The sequence below is a fragment of the Andrographis paniculata genome, unplaced genomic scaffold (assembly GCF_009805555.1).
Source record: "Andrographis paniculata isolate CXL003 unplaced genomic scaffold, ASM980555v1 Contig5END, whole genome shotgun sequence".
NCBI lineage: Eukaryota > Viridiplantae > Streptophyta > Magnoliopsida > Lamiales > Acanthaceae > Andrographis > Andrographis paniculata.
This window is the reverse complement of record NW_026137595.1, coordinates 1,182,990-1,204,878: the sequence shown is the minus strand read 5'-3', so window position 1 is coordinate 1,204,878 and position 21,889 is coordinate 1,182,990. Positions and strand designations below refer to the sequence as shown.

Here is a 21,889-nt window from a genome sequence, read left to right as displayed (position 1 = left end):
GTATCGCATCAAATAACTATTCAAATTTTAACTTAAAATTCAAACTTTTAAACAAAGACACCTTAAATGCATTTGTTATTTGTATGTTCATTACTAAGTAATAATAAGATTTTTAATATTTAATCAATATTGCATATCATATACTCCTTCCGTCTCAATACAATAGGTCTATTTATTATTTTTGTCCGTCCAAAATAATAGTTTTATTTTCATAAATAATCATATCTTTTTTTACTTTTTCATTATTATTACACAATTGTCACTACATTTTACACTAATACATTTACAAGGGCAAAAAAGTCTTTTACTCGTACTTTTTACGCACTATCAATATAATATCAATATTTCTTAAATCTCATGTCCAACACAACTAAGACTATAGTTTTCGAACGGAGGAAATAAAAAATATCATAAAGTTGCAGGAGGCACGCTTAATAAGATGTTGTGTTTAAAAGTGTATATATAATATATATATATTATTATTATTTTTATTTTTATAACGTAGGAATCAGAAATCGTTACTCGAAAGTGCTCACTAGGTAAAGCTTCGATCGAACCTAATGTTGCAGGTAAAATTTTTACATGAAATAGTAAAAAATTTTCTTTGATATTATGGTCTCTACATTTACCACATAAAAATAAAAATAAAAAATAAAAAGGAAAAACCAAGGGTATTGTTTGTTAATACATAAATAACAAAATGTGTATATTGTTTTATGAACAAATGGAGTAGCACTTAGTGGTTGAGAGCACATATAAATATCTTTTCATTTACATCTTTTATCTTCAATTTTATTTTATAGTTGTCTTTTAACTATAGAGTTCTCTTATTACTATTATCGAAAAAAAAAAAACAGTATATCATATATTGGTTGAGTTAAATCAACATATATAATAAAATGTACACATCATATATTATATATAATATAATATATTTATAAACATAACATATATTAAATTATATAAAAATATATAATACATATTTTTATTATATATATTTTTTTTTTTCTTATGACGTAGGAATCCGCAACCGCTACCCGAAAGTGTGTACTGCGTAAACCCCGACCGAACTTAATACCCTCTTGATTGAGTAAAATCAACACTGCACATTTATTTGACCTAATCAAAATCAGATCCGCATCTTACACAAACAATCTAATAAACAAACTACTTGAATTCCATTTAAATTGTGAACTATCACATTTTTTTTTTTTACCTATTTTAAATTTCAAAATTTATTTGCAAATTATTTATCATTGTATAATATGTGAAGCATTTTCAACAATTTAGATTTTTATTTTTTTTCTCAACAAAATCAATCAACATGACATATTTTACAAATAAAAATTACAACACAAATATTGTGTTAATTTATTTATTTTGAATCTATTTCATGCTATTCATTAAAATTTATTCTAAAAACTATATTCATTAAGTCAATAATTTAGGCTCCGTTTATACTGAGATTTTTTAGAATTTTAAAATTTTAAATAAAAAGATATATATTTATTATTCAATCATAAAATATTCTCTATTTAATATTAAAATACTATTTAAAAAAAAAATTAAATCAATACCATATATAAAATCAATTTCAAACCATAAATCAAATATACTTATAATTTTTATTTAATATATTACAAAAATTATATTTTCATTAAGGCATGTTTGTTTGGGGAATTGAATTCCACTATTCATTCCATTTTTTTCCAAAAAAAAGAATATAAGATCAAACACTTATTTTTTATTTTTTATATTATACTAAAAATTAATTTTACATTCAAAACATCGTAACACCTATTTATATCACATCATACAACTATTCAAATTCAAAATTTTTACTATTCAAACTCCAATTCAAAATCCAAAGCCCCAAACAAACACACCCAAATATATATGGTGTTTAGATTAAAAAAGAAAAAGAATGACTGATATACCAATCGGAGAAATGAAGAGAGTAAAATTTTCCAGATTTGCTATTTGTAGTTTTAGGTCCTGGCGATTTGGCAAATTCAATCACCAAAGATAGAGATTGAAAAAATTGTTCACCCAACCTTTTATTGATACGACAATTTTCTATAAATATTACTCCGTCCCATGCAATATGAGTGTATTACTGTAGACACGAGAATTTAGGTAAAGTATAATCAGTAAGTAATTAAAAAGTATATTAATAAAAATAATTATTATTTAGTAAAAATAATTATAGATTAAGATTAAGATAAATAAATAGTTTAATTAAAATTAAGAAAATTATAAAATTTAAAATTTAAAATGCAATTAAAGTACATAATTATATTTCTAAAAAAAAAAGGACAAATTATGTGGGACGAACGAAAATAAAAAATAGGAACAAATTACGTGGAACGGAAGGAGTATAAAAAATACAATATATATGCATTTTAATGCAATATGTAATATATATTTTTTATTCGTTTCCAAAAAAATTAACCATTCAACATTTAACATAAAATAATATTTTTATATTATCGACTTTTCAGTGAAGTCTGTGATACCCGACTTACCTGATGTGACTTGTCCAACCGACTTATTTTGTAAGGTATTGAATTTGATCCGAAAGTTTACTCTTCTATAAAAATTTCTCAAAGTTTTACTATTTACAAAAAATTTTCCTTTAAAAAATATAAAATCAAACATCTATTTTTCGTTTTTTTATAAGACACTAAAAATCAATTACATTTAAAACATCATATCAATGCCTATTTATATTAGACTTCCAATTTAAAATGTTTACTATTCAAATCCCACCAGAAAAGTTCAAACCGCCCAAACAAACACACCCTTAATGCACACTCAAAAAATAGCGACTAAACTAAAAAAAATGCGACTAAGACTAAGACAACAAGTTCAAACAAACAAACAAGAGCTGATTATATATAGGGATGTTTCTGAGCAGAAAAACACAAATTCACAAAAACACAAATATGTAAGACAGCAGCAAAAGGTCTGCTCAAAATTAGCATCTAAACTTCTTTCAGACACAATTTTGCATTGTTTTAGTTCTTACCTACAACAAGAGGGCAATTCCAAGAAATGGTCTGAAACAGCAGATTCGGCGATTCGAATCGACGCGGTGTATTTACACGAACAAAGCAATGCCGGGTGAAGAAATTAGAGGGATCGCGCCCGACTAGATTCGGATGGTGGTTTTTCATCTGAGATTTAGGTGTTAGAAGATTGAGAAGGTAACTTGGGATGGCTATGTTCACCTTCATAAGTGACGATCAGCATCGATGGATCTTCCAAGCATCTCTCCACGTGTTTCCTAGCTGGGCAGCCTCTCACGTTACTGCATTTGTAGTATCCTCTGCAAACATATGACGACCATAAAAAATTAATCGAAAATTATATTGGCGCAAGAGCAATTTTGTGCATTTATTGTGATCAATCGAAACAGGAAAGTAGCGACAATAAGCTATGCATCAATATGCAGAGGCAAAATTGCCCATAACTTCCCTCCCTGTGATTTCAAAATTCAGCGTAAATCATCTGTACTTTAAAAATTGTGTAACGTCCCTTTATACTTTTGAAAAAACTGTTGCATGAAACTCCTTTTTTACATTTTTTGTATGATGAAAGTATGATTTCCTATCTATATATTTTACGGAGGTTTTATGCAACATTTTTAAAGTATAAGAGGGCGCCATAGATTTTTAAAATACAAAAAGAATTTAAGCAGAATTTCGAAATTACATAGGAGTTATAAACACTTTTGCCATATATAGTATATGAAGTAATAAATCTCAAATAGAGCTTCGAATGGACAAGCAAAGACACACGTGGCTACGGGTATGTATGAATTAAAATTGGCTCAATCAGAAATTGAATGAATCTAACACTACACAAAAATAATATTTTTGTAACAAAATTTTTGTCCATAAATTCACTTTTTACGTTACCAATGATATTAGAGACGAAATTATGAATGAAATTACGTTAGCTACGTGAAATTTATTTAGAGACAAAATCATGTTACAAATATATTATATTTTTGTAGTGTGAATGCACAAATAACTGCAGCATAAATGGGATGGATATCAAACCATACCGAGGGTACGGGGATCCTTTGATCGGCTTCTGACCGTATTTTCTCCACGAGTACTCGTCAGGGGGAATGTCGGCTAGCTTGTCGCTTATAGCAGGCACTTTGATCGACCTTTTCACTCTGTGCTTCCTGTTCCATTTTTCATAATTAAGAACTACCATATCATATGATCGAAACTATATATATAGATAGATAGATATAGATATCCTCGGACCTCTTCTTTGAACAATGGCATCTGCCACTACTCCCACATTTTGCGCTACCATCTTCTCCCCGACCGGAGCAGCACCTTTTCTTGTGATGAAACGAGCTTTGATCGGCAGATTGAGCTGCACGAAGCAAACCGAAGGCACTCCCATCTATATTAGCAACACTCCCGTCTACGCTCAATGAGGAGATGAAGGATCTCGTGGATGACATTGTTGGAGTGCAGGTAGAGCTATCGAAATTCAAACTAACGCCGCTATTACTGCGCCTGTACATAACCTCATTCTGCTGCTGATTTTGGATCCGTTGCTGCTGCGGAAATTGATAGCTGGGCATGGAAAATTTCCTGCTCGATTCGAAAGAAGGATTCCCCAATTTGAGAGTGCTCCGAATATTGGATCCAACTTCCTGAATTCGATCGTTTCTTTCTGAAGGATTGATTTGACGAAGGTGCCATGGCTGCTTGGGATTGTCATCACAGATTGGAATTTCTAAACAGATATTTTGGGGGAATCGAGCTTGAAATTTGGTAGGCTTTCTCACTCTAGCATGACCACAGCGAGGATTGAGAAGAGAAACAACTTTCTCGAACCTGAGCACAGTCTCCCCTGTCTGCTCAACCAAATCCTTTACCTGATTCTCATCCTGCTTCGGTTGCGAAATTAAATTAATCACTCCATAGCAACTTTCAACCGCTGCGCTATTCGCCTTTTCGATTTCCTCCATGAAACTGTTCTTCAGCACTCAACGAAATTGAAAAGCAGCAGAGGAATCAAAAAGCCCTAATTCCTAAATTCGACAGGCCAAATCTTACTGAAAAAGCCTAGAAACAGGGGAAATTTCAGAAACTCCTCCATTACAGATCTTCAACAAAGCATAACTGAATTACAGAAATCCTCATTTCCGGCGGAAACTACGGAAGCAGAATATCATACGAATCGCATCCGGAAATCAATTCGAATAGGATGTGTGCACAATAACATCAAATTCAAACCAGAAAACAACTTCTCAATCACGCAAGCGAGATGCCGGAAGCTCCAGTCAACCACATAAGTGAAAATTTCATAAACACGGACCTTTGATTGGACTTCCCAAGGAACAACGATGGCCCAGCCCTAGATTCTTCCAATCTCCATGGCCGAGAATTCGATTGAGAGGTGCGAAAGAGTGGACTTCTGCAGAATAGCCAAATACTGAATTCAAAATATACGTGTATATATGTACAAGTATAAATTTGGGGCAATAATAAAATTAATAATACTTAGCCAGTCTTCCGTCTCTTAATAATATATTTATTTATTTTTTTAAATAATTTTTTAGTAACTATATTATCTACCTAATATTATAAATATTTTTCTAATTTACAATATATTATACTAATATTATTACATTTATATCATATAATACTAATAAAGACAATTTAATCTTTTTTTATTTTTACTTCTGCTATATTCTAATACAATATTAATAATTCTAAAATTCCGTAAAAAAATTAAAATAAATATATAAATATGGGACGAATAAAATATTAATTAAGAATGTGTTTATTTTGTTAAATTAAAAAATATTGATTTAAATTTAATATTAAATAATATTTAATTAAATATTTTATAAAAAAATAAAATATTTATTTAAATTAAATTTAATATTTTATATTTATTTAAATTAAATTTAATATTAAAAAATATATTATTTTAATAACAAATTTAAATCAATTTTTTTCAAATTTAACAAAAGAAACACGCCTACATAAAAGCCTATGCACCAGATGTAAAATTTGGTAGAAGACCTGGGACTTGAGAACCTGATTGGTTGGTGTTCTTGCTCAACGGTGCGGATGTGGTTGGGTGTTGTGGTCCAGTTCAGGAGCCACAATCTGCCTGAATTTATATCTATTTTTAAAATTAAATTATTTTCATTTTTAGATATAAATATATAATAAAGTAAATATAAAATAGTAAATAAATGTAATAAGGTATTAATGGTTAGCGGTAAAATTCACCATTACAAAAAATAAAAAAAAAAATTGAAAAACAAACTTTTGAATATGAACAAATCAAAATATAAATATAAATATATATAAAACTTAGAAGTAAAACAAATACAATCATTATTGAGTATACTATTTTTGTAATTTTAAATCAAAATCAATACTATTTAATATTTATAATTTTTAATAAATATATATATTTATAAAATATCATATCAAAATATTATTTAAATAAAATTTCAAATCAACAAATTTATGATTTGGATGAATATATAATATAGTATATATACATTTATCCTCGTCAGTTTCTAGTGTAATTTTATATTTTTTTTATTTATTATTTTTTTAATTTCTACTATGTAAATAATATTCTTCGGTACTGATCCAAAGTATTTATTGGAGTTTTGTAGTAAATTAAATAATAATAGAATTTTATTCTTTTCGTCTCATTTAATTTGTTCCATCCTTTTATTTTCGTCATGTCATATAATTTGTCTTTTTTTTTTGAAAATATAATTATACACTTTAATCACACTTTAAAATTTATAATTTATAATTTTTTTATTTTAATTAAACTATTTGGTCATCTAAATCTAAATCTATACTTATTTTTATTAAATCACACTTCTTAATTACACATTATCTAAAACTTCCTAAGCTAAATAGGATAATTTAGTTGGGACGGAGGAAGAATTAGTTAGTGAAAATATATAAAATAATTTTGAAAAAAAAATTATAGATTGAAAAATTCCATCGATAATTACATTAGCAATTAAAAAAAAATAATAATTTAGAGATGAAAAACTTCTATCAGTAATTAGTTGTTTTTTCTACCTAGAAATTTTGGCTTAAAAAAAAAATACTTATTATACAAAATAATTTTATTTTTGTATTTAAATTTTAAGCATTGATTGGAAAATAGAATGTTAAACGAATTTTGTATATTATTATTAGAATTTTGCCAAAAGATTATTTTTTGTCTTAGTACTAGTTCAAATATTCTTCAATATTCTAGACATTTTTGTGGTATTCTCCATCTTTGTCTTATTACTAGTTTAAATAGTTTCAAATCTACAAAATTTTCAATAAATAAAAAAAAAAATAATAGATAATAAATATTACTCAACATTCAAAAAAATATTATTGGTTAATATGCTCTTTTTCTTAAAAATTGAAGTGTATGTTTGTTTTGTATTTTGATTTGAATATATATATATATATTTATTTATTTATTTATTTATTTATTTATGTGAGTTATAAGAAATTATGTTGATAATATAAAAATAATAAGTATTTGTAATATATTAATTTTTTTTTTGAAAAAAATATGAGGGTGATTTACTTAATTTTATTTTTAAATTAGAAATCCGATTTACATGTATTTTGTAAGTTTAGGATTTAAGATTTAGGGTTTAAAAAAATATATGTTTAATCCTGATTGGGGAGAACTTGCGGTTACATGGCTTGGAGACGAAATTGAATGAGAGATTGACGGGAAGAGATGAATCATATGTGTAACATTCTTTATTCGCAGTTGTTAATGAGGGTATGTTTTGTACTTTTGTTACATTAAAACTTCTTATGTGTAAATACAAAATTGTCTTTTGCCGATGATGTAACTCATTGGAATTTTTGAGCTTGTTTGAAGCCTCGCCCTTATATGTTTTTTTGATCTTTTTCTCCGCACAAGTTAGAGCTTATTTGAATCTCATTTCATATTACATGACTCTATTAACCCATGTTGCAAAACACGGCCCTTTAGAATTTCTGCCTTCATTACTTCAACCTGGCGGAGATCCAAATAAAAAGGACATGGTTTAACTCTTGCTTTTATTTTTTCCATTATGTTCCGCTCCTAATTATTTCTAGTAGCTTATATGTTCTATGCATGTGATCAACTTTGTAGATATAAATTAGCTCTCTTCTTTTTGTTCTTTGAATCAACATTTAATAACTCTCTTCGATCACTTTTGATCTTTCATTTTTCGTGAAATATTTTTTTGCTGCATTTTTTCGCGTAGAGTTGGACAGGAATGCCACCCTCCATGAATTGGCGCGAGAAGATTTCGAAACAGTAGTAAAGTGGTATAGCGAGGTATAAATCCCTTTCAAATATGCTTAAATCAAACCATATCAAATCATAATATGCATGCGTTTTGCGTTTCAAACCTATTCACTTAGATAAATCCAAGCTCGCTCTATGTGATGCTTCGCTGCTAAACTGGAGCCAATGTTTCTTGAAATTAGATAAACCCAAGCTTGCTCTATCTGATACTATGGCCTGCACTGAACTACAACCTAATTCAGCTCAGGCGTATAAGGAATGTTGTGGCACAAACTCGGGGTAGGCTTTGTGTCTTTGATCGTTACACAATATATTGTTAAAATTTTGGAGTGTATTTGTTTAGAGTTTAAATTTTAAGTTGGAATTTAAATAGCAAAATTTTGAATTGAAATAGTTGTACGATGTGATATAAAATGACTATAATATAATATTTTGAATGTAAAATTAATTTTTAATACTATATAAAAAAATAAAAAATATGTATTTGATTTAATATTTTTTTAAAAAAAACATTGATAAAAAGTGAAAATTTTGACAAATCCCCAAACAAACACACCTTCCCTATAAAGAACTATAAAAAGGTGTCTTCGATCATTAACATATTATTAAAAATTGAGACAAAAGCCAAAAGAAATTATGATTCGTCTCGGCAACATTCTAGTAGTAACGTTTGTTCTTCTATGTTACATACATAAAATCTAAAATTGACTATTAACTCCTCCATGGAGAGGTTTTTTTGTAGGTAATAAATAAATTATAACAAAATCATGTTTTGAGATGAACTCATAACATATAGAGAGTTAGATATACCAATATTTTTTTCAATTTTCTTTTAGACTTCCCCATAAAAAAAAGAAAAAGAAAAAAAAAAGACAACCCGTGCTTGGGAGACTCTGGTTGAATAACTGTCCTTCCTCAATACTACAAAATTGCTTATTTATTGTAGTATCAAGACTTTTAAAAAATACACACATAAACAGAACCTAATTTATTGTAAAAAGTGTAATTTATTTATATTTAAAATAAAATAAATAGTAATACTAAAAATTATTATGCTATTTTTTATTTTTATTTTTAAAAACATAAGTATGCCATGCCAATATGCGACATCAACAAATTTCTTTACCAAAATTTTATTTCATAAATACATACAAGTATACACATTACTATCTACATTGCAATCAACCTACCAAATATTCAAGGGTTTGTTTCTTTTTTTTAAAAAAAAAAAAATTCTAACACATTTTTTCAATATATATATATATATATACACACTGCATGTTCATTATTTTTATATTATTTACATAATTTTTTATACTAAAAAAAAAATCAAATCAAAACACAAAACAAACATGTAGAAAATGATCATATTAATTTTATTTATTTGCATAAAAATCAACCAATCAAACTCTACTATCTCAAAAAATTATACTCCACCCCTCCCGTCCACAGTATCTTTTTGAATTTTTAAAGTATATTAAAGATAAAATTATTTTAATAATTCCTAGAAGTATGATATTTTTTTTATTTATAATTTATTTAAAAAATTAATATATTTAAATGAAACAAAAAATAGTAAAAATGACATTTTTCTTCGAACATTTCTTGTTTAAAAAATTTTGTTTGGAGGAAATATATCTTTTGGAAAGTGTAGAAAAACACACCCTTGCTTTTTTAGTTAAAAAGATTTAGTTTAACTTTTATATTTAAATAATATTTGATTGCATATTATACGAAAGAAAAATATATATTTTTTGAGAAAATATATAATTCAAATAATAAAAATTGAAAAAAATTAAACAAAGAAGATAGCCTCAACTTCAGTAACATATGTATTGCTTTTATACTGCAGTAGAAATGGCTAAAAATCTATCCATGCCAATAACACAATACCAATTACCACTTGGTTTTTAGTTCCTCACCTCATCCAAACAAAAATGTATATATATATAAATAAAATCATATACATCCCTCGTACCATTCATCATGCACAACACTCTCCCGGCGACGGCGACGTCGATCTCTCCGGCAATATTCGCTTCATCAGCAACGCTAAACACCAGCAGCAGTTTTGATATCAGAATCTGCCTTTCCCTGAAAGGATAGCCATGTTCGCGCAAACGAGAGAGATCATATCGTGCTTGAATTAAAAGAATGAGACAATTCTAGTCGACACCCCGGAAAATTCCAATGTAGATACTACAATGATCGCGTTACCTCTGATGGAGAACTGCTACGGATCTTCCTCGTAGGTGTTCTCATAGTTACGAGCTCCTCTGCTGCTGTAGGGTGGATACCGATTGTGGCATCAAAGTCTGCCTTCGATAAGCCACCTTTAATCGCGACTGCAAATCCCTGCATTGTCCGTCTTCGAGAATGAGATAGTTTATATCATGTACGGAGGCTATTTGTGTGTAGAGTGTAGACAATGCCTTAAATATTTATATTCCGTACATAAAATATAAATTAATAGCACAAGATTTGTATTAACATAATATAAATACAACACAATAAACTGACATCATATAACACAACACATATATCCATTGACGTAAGCACAAAAATATATACTCCCTCCGTCCTCTATCTATCTATCCGTTTACTTTTTGCACGAAGTTTTAAAAATATTAGTATTACATTGGAATGTAGTAAAAGAGTATTTTTAATGTTAGGTAGATAGTAGTACACTTACTAAAAATAGAAATCGATACTTTGTAATTCAACGGATCAAAATGAAAAAATGGATAATTTGTTAAGGGACTGAGGGAGTATATATATTTATATAGTACACCCAATAAGTATATACTGACAACACATGTTTTCAAATAGCACATAGGACCATATTGATTTGCCCGAATCTCATTATGTATGAATAGAGACAGATTCAAAACTAACTAAAGAGGGAACCTGAATAATTTCGGGCGAATCTTCTCCACACATATGCAGACCAACAACTTTGTTTGTCTTCGAGCAAACAATAAGTTTCATAAACACTCGATCTGAGAGGCCGGAGAGTGTAGCCTTTAGAGGTCGAAAATTTGCTGTGTAAACGTCAATATCACTGTATTCATTAATTGCCTGCAAAATATAGATTGTGGTGAGAGTCTTAGCCATTGCAATCAACTAAAACTTTGAACAGCTTGATGATGAAGTGACATTGTCACCTGTTCTTCGGTGAGACCGACTTGACCAATAGGTGGCTGAGAAAACACTGCAGACGGGACGGCACTGCAGGAGTAAATTGGAATTTCGACTTCAATATCGAGCAATCAAATATAGAGGAGCTAAGTTAATCATTCACTTGTTAAAAACACCACAAAATATGCATTAAGAGAGTACCCATGGTCTGGTTTTGTTGGTTCGTTTGCGAAAAGAGTTTTCGCCACTGCACCTCCTTCCATCAAAGCAACTGGGGTCAGATTTATTCGATCGGTGACATCTCCAACTGCCCAAATTGAGGGTACAGAAGTGCGAGAATACTCGTCAACCTGAGTGAAGAATTACGAATAGATGAATAACTTGGCTTATTACTTTCCAGTGGCCTCAGACAATATGAAAGGATGATACCTCTATGGCTCCATTTTTCGATAATCTCACTCCAGCAGCTTCTAAACCTAAATTCTGTTACATAATGCATAGCAACCAGAAAGATTATCTTGACCTTTCCTACAGAAATGGCATACTAGGTAGAAAACTAATCCCCAATATTATACAAAAACTAATAAGTTCATCGTCTGAATAATTCCTCACCTTTGTATTTGGTTTGCGCCCTGTAGCAAACATAACATGAGAAAAGCCATCAACAGTTCCATTGTTCGTTTTCAGAGAAAGCAATCCGTCCGATGACTTAATTATAGCTTGAGGAGTCTCCTCAGTGTGGAACTCTATTCCCCTCAACGACATTTGTTCTCCAACAAAGTCCCTTATCTGCAAAACACGTGCCGAAATTTTTGCATATATGATTTCAAAAGGCATAATTAACATATAAGATTGTCTTGATTGCAACCTCTTCATCAAAACCTCTCAACAGTTTTTTCTGCCGTATGAAGATATGTACGTCGCTTTTCAAGCCATTGAAGATGCCAGCAAACTCAACAGCAATGTAACCGCCGCCAACTATAGCAATTTTGGTAGGTTTTGAAGGTAAATCAAGGGCCATATCCGAATCTATGACATATTCACTTCCAGGAATATCAGGAATAAAAGGACGACCACCAACTGAAATGAGAATATTTTTAGCTGAATAGAGCTTTCCATTTACATCCACTGTATGCGGGTCCACAATCTGCACCAAAAAATTATAAGATCCTATAAAGGAAACTGGAGTGTGATATCCGTCGATTCTAAATACATTATGAATGATTATAGATGTCATCCAACCTTCCCCCGGCCTTCTATAAGTGTAACACCAGCTTTTTGCAGAATATTTTTGTAAATGCCAGTCAGCCGCTGTAATTCGACATTCTTATTAGCAACCAAGGTGCTCCAATCATGCTTTGGTTCAGTGTCGTAACTCCATCCAAACCCATGGCTCTCTTCAAATTCATGAGAAAATTTTGATGCATACACAAGAAGCTTTTTTGGTACACATCCACGGAGCACACACCTTCGCAAGATTCACCATAAAGTATCAAGCGTTTCAGGAAAACCAACCAGTATTGCAAGATTATGCTTACTTCACGAAAACTAGAAAACTAGAAAACAAGAATAAGCTACTCTGAAGAAATTCTGATTTGAAGATGTCAGCAAGTTTTACGCCAATGAAGTGTATAGGTCAATGGTAATGTGAATCAATATTCAGAAATTTACACAATATATGGGCAATAAAATCCCTTTGCAGCAATCCAAACAGCCATTGCAGTCCAAACTTGATTCCAATGTTATTAATGCAATTATGCAGAAAGTAATAGCCTTGGTAAACTCAATCTATCTATAACTGAAGTGAAAATTGCTGATACCGTCAGATAAACCAAAATGAAGTGAAGATATAACTAAACTTTTCCATGAAAAAAAGGGGTCATCATTTCATTTTAACAGGTAATTCAAAGATAAAAATGTTAATCAAGATAGCAACAACAGAATGCCCAAATCAATTGATTTCATTTCCACTATTGATGAGGCTCTCCTCTTAACTGATATGAAAGTAAAATTTGTATCGTTTCAAGTTCTCAAATGAACAATCTGACCAGAAACAGAGACTTGTTAAGTAAATTATTAATCAGTTTTAGTTCAACATAGAAGAAAGTAAATAAACCTGACGAGATTCAACTTGAACCAATATATATATACACTCTCAAGAACAGCCACAGAAATGCTTGTTTTCTTCGAGTGCAATCCTCAAAATAGAATTAAAAAAAATCGATTAAACTAAAAGTATACATACGTGCCACCAACGCCGCCGGCAGACTCGGAAGAAATGGTAGCAAATGGCAACTCACACACGGCAACTTTAGCCCCAAAATTGGCCGCGAAGCGAGAGGCTCTAACACCACCGCTTCCAGCACCGATTGTAAATAGGTCGTAGTCGTATTGCCGCGTCGAGTCTGCACCGTTACCGGAGTCCGCCCGAATCGCAGTGACAAAGCGGCGGTTAGGATGAGGAGACGCAATGGAATAAAAAAACCTCGTGTAAGTCCGAGATTCGGAAGAGGGAGGGCAAGAGAGAAAAGGAACAGGAAACTTATAGCTCCGGAGAGTCTGGATGGCCGGAGAAGATAGCGTAGAACCGAGCCTCGGCGTGCCAAGAGATGTCGCCGCCATTGGCAGATACAGTACTCTTCTCGCTGCTACACTTCCATGGATTATATAAATAAATAAATAAAAGGAGTTTGTTTGCTCGTTATTTTCTATTTATATAGCATATTACTCCTTCCTTCCGTGCGTTCTAGAAAAATATCGTTATATAATTTTTTTTTACTTATTATAATTAAAATATTATTATTTTTTAAACTTGACGTCAAAATTAAATGTATATTTATTATTTAGACAAAGAAAATAATTTGTTATTATTATAATAATAAAATTATAAATTATAAATAGTAAAATATAATTAATTTTTTAATTATATATATAAATAATAATAATAAATTAGGTGAAAATGACGGAAAATAAAAAAAAGTTAAATATTTATGTGAAACTAAAGTAACAATCCGTATAATTATTATATGGAGTAATAATTATAGATAATTGTAGAAAAATAGAAGTAATTTTGTTATAAAGTGAATAGTTGAGTAGAAACATATAACTGTATTATTTTAAATATTATCTTCACTCTCAAATACTCAATTAGTGATATTTATAATTTAATTTAATTTATTTATTTTTATTAATTATATTTTAAATAAACAGAATATTAGGCATAAAATTTATTTACTTAAAATTGGAGACACCGCCGGGGAATCGTCGTCGTCGCTACGATCTGAAAGTGCGCTTCTTGCATAAAGCGTGTTTTTTCCCTATTCTCAAAAGCGCGTTTTCGGTATCGTGTTTGTCTCAGATTCATGGAACCTTTGCGGTTACGCCAATGGCAGTGATAATTTCAGAAATAACACGACGACAGATACAGAGGAAGAAACTAAGAAAACAAGTTCTTATGTTGTTCTAACAATGGATTCAAAGAGACAGTCCAGCATCCTCGTCTTCGTCGAGGCCAAGAGCGTAGACAGTGTAAAGAGCCCATATCAGAGCGAAAACGCCGATAATAATCCAGATCAGGAGGTTGTTGCTCAGCCCGAACGGCAGCCCCGTCCCCTCCGTCGACATCCGCTCGTCCACCAGCGCCACCGCCGCGGGGCTCGACATCGCCGCCGCGCACGCCGCCGCCATCAGGGAACCCGCCCCCATCCCCACCTTCGTCTCCGCCTTTTCCTCCACGGCGGCGCATCTAACTCCCCCCGGCGCCGCCGCCGCGGCCGTTTTCCTCATCGACGGCAACCCTGCATTTATTCAATTTAAAAGAAATTCAACTAACAATAATTTTGAAATTAGGGTTTTCAATCAATTGGGAACCTTACCGAGGACGGCGGAGGGGCGCGCCGCCGGCAACTTCCCTACGAAGGCGGCGCGTGGGACAGACGAAGTCGATGTGCAGGCAGAGAGAGTAGCCATTTCTGCTTCTTCTTCGGAATTCAGGAGAGCTCTGAGATTGTGCTGTAATGGCGACGACAAGTGACGCAGAGAATATCTATACCAAAATGAGTGTAATCACCACACACCTCGGATTAGGGACATCAACAACCACCCAACCACATCTCGCCACGTGTCACGTCATCCCCTGACAGCCACTGTTCTTGCGGTACATAAAATCAAACGTACAGAACAATGTAGTGACTGTCACTTTTCCATGTACATGTAAAAAAATCTTCAAACATTGTTCAAGAACTACCCTTTATAAATCTAAGCAAATTAATTAAATCAAGAATTATAGACGTAGCTAAGAACCGTGGGTAAATGAAAAAAAATAATATTGTATCATTTATCTTTTCTAAACCGACCAATTACTATCTGCCATGTGTATTTATAAAAACAAAAAAATCAATAAAATAAAAAATTTAAATACACACCATGGATGGTGATTAATCAGTATAAGAATGGCACAATTATGTATATATCTATATGAGCCTTTCTGAAACTTCAGCTCTACTCATGAACATTGCACTCCTGTAGATACGGATGCTCAAATTTGACATACTTCTTCCACAATTTCTTGTATTTTTCGAACCCGATATCGAGCCACGGCTTCCGGATTCCGTCGTAGTGCACGACGGCGGCACGGTCAATATCGTCCTGCCTCACATCTGCGTCATTTCCCAGCCCGAGAACATGCCAGCTCTTGTTTAACGCGAACGTGTGCTTGTAGAATGTTAGCCAGCCGATCGGTAAGCTCCCGGCTTTAAACAAAAACGGCTTCTTATCACCCTGAAACAACGCAAAAATCGAGTTGTCGGTGAAAACGTAAAACGTACAATTGACTACTCACAGCTCACTCACCAGTCGACGGTACTTTCGATAGACTGCCGTTAGATTCCGCCGTTGCCATTCCCGGAGGTCGAACACATTCATCCCGAAGGCCCACGTGCACGAATTGGCGTCGAATTTATTCGCGATTCCCGGGTCTGTGAAATCGATGAACGTATCGAGACGACGGAAGGAGGGCTCGCTGTCATTGCATGTCTGCACCGCGCCGTTTACTTTGCCTCTCGTGTTGGTACCCCAAAGTCGCGTCAAATCCCGTTTCACCACGACGTCGTGATCGAGGAGAACGATCTTGTTTAAGTACGGAAACACGTCTGGCAAATAGAACCTGAGGTGGTTCAGCTCGGAAGTGTATCGCTTATCAACCGAACCCTCCTTCTGCAAAGTCGTCACGTTATATTTTGTCGATAGCCACCCGAAATTTTCGATGCTTTCGACGTGGACTGTCGCTCGGGAGGGAGGGTTCGATAAGAACCACATCGACATTGCCGGGAAGTTCAACGAATCAGTCACTACATGAAAAACTACCCTCTCCGGTTCCTGCAACATATGCAAGACAAGCGTAATTAGTGTTCGATTTACGAGTGCGATAACGGGAATTAAGAAACATACCTGGGTGTTTGCGATAGTCGAGCGCACGACGACAGAACAGGCCAATATATTGTCGGAGAAAACAGCGAAGTGATAAAGATTAGGATCCTTCGTTTCTTGTTTGTAAAGGACCGCTCGTTTCTTCGGCTCTCGGGCGAAATATTCGGCAGTCAATTTCATCGACAAGCAATGAAGGCCTTTCGGGATGGTTCTCCCGCCGATCGCTCGAAGAAAATTTTCTTGCTTTCTTTGTGCCTCGATCTGTTCCTCGGCATTGTGAGTCATGGCTCGAAGTTTCTTTACCATGGCAGGACAATCAGGATATGTTCGACGAGCTTTTGATAGAGTCGACTCCATAGCTTTCATTTTCTGCAAAGCACTGAAGATGCGGCGTTGTAAGAATTACGACGACAAAGGATATAATGTAAGAAAGCAAGAAATTAAGGAAGATTAGGTCAGACAACGTCGGACCTCCGGGAAACACGGGATTCTCTGATGCAGTGGTTCATGACTCGTTCGATCTCTCTCGACCGAACTCGCAACTCTTTCACGAGCTGAGGACTTCCGTTCAGATGTGCAAAACTTATGTACGCTCTCGCCTTGATCACTTGGTCTTTCATCTCTTTCAATCTCTCGTCCAATTTTTGCATCGATTGATCGTTCTGTAGTAAGAATCGATAAAATGGATAATTTTTTTCTATCCAATGAATTCTTTCGTCGATAGAGCTATTAAACGAACTGAGCCATGAACTCGACTCGATTAAAGATCGTTCGCAAATGTTAATGAGTCAAGTCGAACAACATAAACAGGTTCATTTAGTTCACGAACGAGCCCGAATTTTGTTCTTCGTTAAAATAATATGCATATAAAATTATAATTTATAAATAAATAAAATATCAATCTAAAATAAGTAAATAAAATAATTTTAAATATTTTTTTAAATTTATATATAAATTAAGAAAAGTGAGACGAGCGTTCTCGAACGAACTTAATTGAGCCAAATACGAACACGAACTCAAACAATAAAATTTTTTAACGAGCCGAGCTCGAACACTACGAACGAGCTCGAAAGCTTAAGGAATGAACACGAGCTTTGTTCGCGAACATTAACAAACGAACACGAACACGAACACTTAAAATTCAGCTCGATTCGGTTCGTTAATAGCTCTATTCGTCGATAATTACAAATGGATTATCGGATAATGATTCCATACAACAATGTATCATATGTAATTTTTAACGAATTAATCATGAGTATTAGAAATGGAACAAGTAGTTCAACACAAGACTTTTATCCTATCCATCTAACTTTAAGACAGCATACCTCCGTCCGAGAAACTGTTGTCTCGTTCACCTCTGCTCTTTTTCGCGCATCCTTAACCAACTCATGTCTAGACAGCGAAACTGGAAAACGACAAATAAAACTGAAGCTTAAAATATCCAAGCAATAAGCAAATTACTCCCCCGTCTCACAAAATACCGTAATTTTCACCTTATCGAATTTAAAAAAAAAAAAAAAAAAAACAAGAAAAAATCATAATTCATGACAAATTTTCGACTGTAGAATGATACACACATTGAGAGACGGAGGAGTGCACAATTTTAATCGAATTTCAAACAGACAAGACTGACCATTCATTTCCGAGACAACCGGATCACTCCCTGCAACATTAACTTGGCCAAAATTTCTTACATTCTTGTTAAAACTAAAATCAACAGAAGAATTAGAGGTTTCATCTTTGCGCACCACCATTGGTGGTACTTTCAAGCCTTCATTTTCCTCCTAAACCACAAAATCATTCATATTCAGACAGACGCCCCGAACAAAAAACAAATCCAGGACAAGACTCAATCCATTCATCTACTTGTAATAAACAGAGGATTAAACTAACCGATCCCTTCACATTACCTGCTTTATTACACTCAGCGTCTGCACCTTTCTTCTCTGTTTCTGCACGTTATAAATCACACGACATTTAAGAGTAACTACAAGATTTCAAGTAAAATAAATGAACATGAACATTTTAAAAATCCAAATGACGATCTAAATTATCGAAAAATAACCAATGCTAATGTTGAAATGATATAAATTAAAATAAATGTTCATATACTAAAACTGAAATTTGTTTTCAAGTATGTTTCCAAATCATTTTTTGTACTATGCCAAAAAAAAAGAAAAAATTATTTTTTATGCAAAAGCATCGTATCAAACATCTATTTATTTAATATTTATTTTTTATTCAAATGTTTTACTATTTTCAAAACCCTCAAACATCATAATACAATTCTAAAACATATCTATATGGTATTATCCAATTATGCCCAAATTATTAAAATCACAATCAAATATGTTCGATCGGGACGATGGCTGACATTGTTGTTCTTCCACTATTCTTTTTCTTTAAAATTTTACTTAAGTAATTATCATATATTTCATGCAATAAAACTGCAAAATATAATTATACACTTTATCGGTTAAAATTAGATGCACGTAAATTTAATAATTTTAATTTATTGGGGTAATATATATGTTCGATAAACCGAATAGAATAGATTCTTAGTGTAATGGTACCAATAAAGTATACATTAGAGATGCAATGTATAGGAGATAATGAAAAATTCAAGTCAAAATTGTTGAAAATAGGGGCTTTGTTTATGTAGATTCCATTTATATATAAATTTTTTTAAAAAAATTAATACTATTCATCACCAATTATTTTTTTTTTCAAACAAATAGTATCACATATATTTTATATATATATAGAAAAACAAAAAATGTCACATCAAATATTCTCAATGTTTTACTATGTCTAAAACTTCAAATTTTCGAAGACTCTAATTTTCAACTTTGTTTATGAAATATTCATATATGAATAATAAATAAATCCCCCCAAACACTGTTCTGAATTCATATTTTCATTTAAATTTTTAAATAAAATGGTAGACTCTGATTATTATACACTTTTGAAAAATTTAAAACTACACATCATCAATAATTTTTTTAAGATACATTAATATCAAATTTTTTAATTTTTTTTTTCACTCACATATAATATCGTATCAAATTGTTATTACCAAAATTATCCAATACTTTAAAAAAAAAAAAAAAAAAAAAAAAAAAGGTTCTATTCTATCTCAACGGTTCTCTGTCCAAAACAGAGAATCCAACGACTAATTTCATCAAAATGATAGTTTAAGCATCGAGTTCTATACATATTTTGAATCAAACTTTTCACTATTTACAAAAAAACTCAAACAATAAGATATGTTCTAAGACAGACATCAAGTAAAGGATTCCAAAATTAAGGCATGAAAAATCAATCTAACAAAGTTAAAAACCAATCCAGAAAGCATTAAGAGAAGAGATTCTTACAATAATCGCCAAATCCTGGACGCCAACCTTCGAAACTGCACCAAACAAAAAACAGACAGTAAAAAGAAATGCACGAATCAGATCAAATTAGGCAAAATTCAAAATCACCATTAAGAGGTAGTAATAGAAGAACGAGAGTGGTCGTGGACACAATCACCATTTAAATTGGAGTTGAGCCGATCCGACAGCAGAAAAATGGGACCAAAAACTGAAACGCCGAGCAAGCAGAGGATCAAAACCCTCCAATATTTACGCGAAACCCTCATCAAAATCCTCGAATCGGACAACAGCAATTAATGTCAATTAGCAAATAGCAACCGCAAAACCTACGAATTCCTCGAATCAGACAAGCTAGGGTTCGCCCTCGCCCTTGGAACTGCAATGAGATCTGAGGGGGGAGAATTTCCGCGTGAAAGAATAAAAGATAATCGGAAATGTGGCGAGCGGGGAAAGCGGGTGGACATGGAATGGAGGTGGCAGGTTAGCATTCGGACAATGTGAATATTTTGTGATTAGGGATTTTAATTATAAGTGGGTTTTGATGGAGGTTTTGACGATTATTGAACGCTCCTGGAGTCTCTCACTCTGAAGAGATATATACCGTTGGATGAGGAAATCTATGGTGGTTATTCTTCCGGTGCTTGAGCTCCGGGATCTTGTGATGATTTGGAGGACATGTGGGTATTTTGTTCCTGTCTTAATCATGACAGTGGTGAGATTTTAATAAGGCATGTTTCTGTAACAAAAACTTTTAAGTTTTACTGTTTAAACTATCGAGTTGTTTTCAAAAGAAAAAAAATATATATTTTTAAATATTTTAATAAATATTATTTTAATATTAAATTTAAATTAATTTTTTAAAATTTATCAAAAGAAATACACCCTTACAATGGCATTTGTTGGCGTTTCGGTTGTGTTTTAATAATTTGACAGTTTTATTAGTAAAAATAATAAATATTTTTAACCTTTTTTTTTAAATTCAAAATAACCCGTGTTTCTTCAACTTCAAATTTGCGTCTTCAGTAAAAATTTTGGTACAGTAAAAATTTTAAATTTGAAGTTGTCGACTGTCCGTAGAGCTGTAAGTCTTATAATATCTACAATTTTGTGGAATCGTTAATTTTTTTTTGTACAAAAAGATACTGTCTCCGTCCAGCTAAAAAGTATATATATTTCTATTTTGGGACGTCCAATTACAAAGTAAACATTTTATTAAATACTTTACTTTTTTTCACAAATACCCTTACTTTACATCACATCAATACTTTTATATAAAAAAACAATGGCAAAAATATCATAATACTACTTTTTAAGTACCTACTATAATCAAAATATTATTATTTCTTAAACACCACGCCAAAAATAAATGTATATTTTATTCGTGGACGGAGGGAGTATTATGCTACCGAAATTTTCGTCTGGCCTTTGAGATCTCTTCTCCTACTCTATGACTTATTTTATGGATGTGTATTTTTAACTAAAGAGTATTATCAATGGCTATTTTGCAAAAGTATTTAGGGTGTGTTTGTTTGGGGGGTTTGGATTTTGAATTGAGATTTGAATAGTAAAATTTTTGAATTAGAATAGTTGTACGATGTAATATAAATAGATGTTGATGTGAT

The 21,889-nt window shown here is 32.0% G+C and overlaps 4 protein-coding genes across 5 annotated transcripts; all 4 read right to left on the bottom strand.

The window, feature by feature from the left end:
- Positions 1-2,867: 2,867 nt before the first annotated feature.
- On the bottom strand, positions 2,868-5,454 carry LOC127259161 (probable WRKY transcription factor 21). Its single transcript, XM_051286304.1, has 4 exons — positions 5,350-5,454; positions 4,281-5,096; positions 4,070-4,195; positions 2,868-3,328 (listed from the first exon to the last, which is right to left on the bottom strand). The coding sequence occupies exons 2-4, from the start codon at positions 4,997-4,999 to the stop codon at positions 3,184-3,186; spliced, it is 990 nt and encodes a 329-aa protein (XP_051142261.1). The 5' UTR covers positions 5,000-5,096; positions 5,350-5,454; the 3' UTR covers positions 2,868-3,183.
- Positions 5,455-10,268: 4,814 nt separating this feature from the next.
- Positions 10,269-14,150, bottom strand: LOC127258749 (glutathione reductase, chloroplastic). Of its 2 annotated transcripts, none has more exons than XM_051285711.1 (10): positions 13,712-14,150; positions 12,709-12,934; positions 12,335-12,613; positions 12,079-12,255; positions 11,896-11,949; positions 11,668-11,816; positions 11,493-11,556; positions 11,236-11,406; positions 10,546-10,683; positions 10,269-10,422 (listed from the first exon to the last, which is right to left on the bottom strand). In XM_051285711.1, the coding sequence occupies exons 1-10, from the start codon at positions 14,086-14,088 to the stop codon at positions 10,381-10,383; spliced, it is 1,677 nt and encodes a 558-aa protein (XP_051141668.1). In that variant the 5' UTR covers positions 14,089-14,150; the 3' UTR covers positions 10,269-10,380. The 2 variants fall into 2 exon arrangements, with proteins under 2 accessions (XP_051141668.1, XP_051141669.1); XM_051285712.1 differs by having other exon boundaries at positions 10,269-10,380.
- Positions 14,151-14,843: 693 nt separating this feature from the next.
- On the bottom strand, positions 14,844-15,509 carry LOC127258748 (photosystem II reaction center W protein, chloroplastic). The gene is made up of 2 exons (XM_051285710.1): positions 15,342-15,509; positions 14,844-15,263 (listed from the first exon to the last, which is right to left on the bottom strand). Exons 1-2 carry the CDS (start codon positions 15,433-15,435, stop codon positions 14,941-14,943), a joined length of 417 nt encoding a protein of 138 aa, XP_051141667.1. The 5' UTR covers positions 15,436-15,509; the 3' UTR covers positions 14,844-14,940.
- Positions 15,510-15,774: 265 nt separating this feature from the next.
- LOC127258746 (probable galacturonosyltransferase 6) lies at positions 15,775-20,756 on the bottom strand. Its single transcript, XM_051285709.1, has 9 exons — positions 20,425-20,756; positions 20,268-20,302; positions 18,804-18,845; positions 18,527-18,677; positions 18,219-18,298; positions 17,365-17,555; positions 16,915-17,272; positions 16,318-16,842; positions 15,775-16,245 (listed from the first exon to the last, which is right to left on the bottom strand). Exons 1-9 carry the CDS (start codon positions 20,531-20,533, stop codon positions 15,967-15,969), a joined length of 1,770 nt encoding a protein of 589 aa, XP_051141666.1. The 5' UTR covers positions 20,534-20,756; the 3' UTR covers positions 15,775-15,966.
- Between the last annotated feature and the right edge of the window lie 1,133 nt (positions 20,757-21,889).

Coding starts and splice junctions, on each gene's coding strand:
- LOC127259161 (XM_051286304.1), bottom strand. CDS start 4,999: ATGGAGGAAATCGAAAAGGCGAATAGCGCAGCGGTTGAAAGTTGCTAT. Junction 4,196..4,280: donor TGCCATTGTTCAAAGAAGAG/GTCCGAGGATAT, acceptor AAAATGGAACAG/GAAGCACAGAGTGAAAAGGT. Junction 3,329..4,069: donor AAAGGATCCCCGTACCCTCG/GTATGGTTTGAT, acceptor ATATGTTTGCAG/AGGATACTACAAATGCAGTA.
- LOC127258749 (XM_051285711.1), bottom strand. CDS start 14,088: ATGGCGGCGACATCTCTTGGCACGCCGAGGCTCGGTTCTACGCTATCT. Junction 12,256..12,334: donor TGAGAGGTTTTGATGAAGAG/GTTGCAATCAAG, acceptor CGTGTTTTGCAG/ATAAGGGACTTTGTTGGAGA. Junction 11,557..11,667: donor CCAACAAAACCAGACCATGG/GTACTCTCTTAA, acceptor TTACTCCTGCAG/TGCCGTCCCGTCTGCAGTGT.
- LOC127258748 (XM_051285710.1), bottom strand. CDS start 15,435: ATGGCTACTCTCTCTGCCTGCACATCGACTTCGTCTGTCCCACGCGCC. Junction 15,264..15,341: donor GCGCCCCTCCGCCGTCCTCG/GTAAGGTTCCCA, acceptor GAATAAATGCAG/GGTTGCCGTCGATGAGGAAA.
- LOC127258746 (XM_051285709.1), bottom strand. CDS start 20,533: ATGAGGGTTTCGCGTAAATATTGGAGGGTTTTGATCCTCTGCTTGCTC. Junction 18,846..20,267: donor TCCAGGATTTGGCGATTATT/GTAAGAATCTCT, acceptor TATAACGTGCAG/AAACAGAGAAGAAAGGTGCA. Junction 17,556..18,218: donor CAACAGTTTCTCGGACGGAG/GTATGCTGTCTT, acceptor TTCTTACTACAG/AACGATCAATCGATGCAAAA.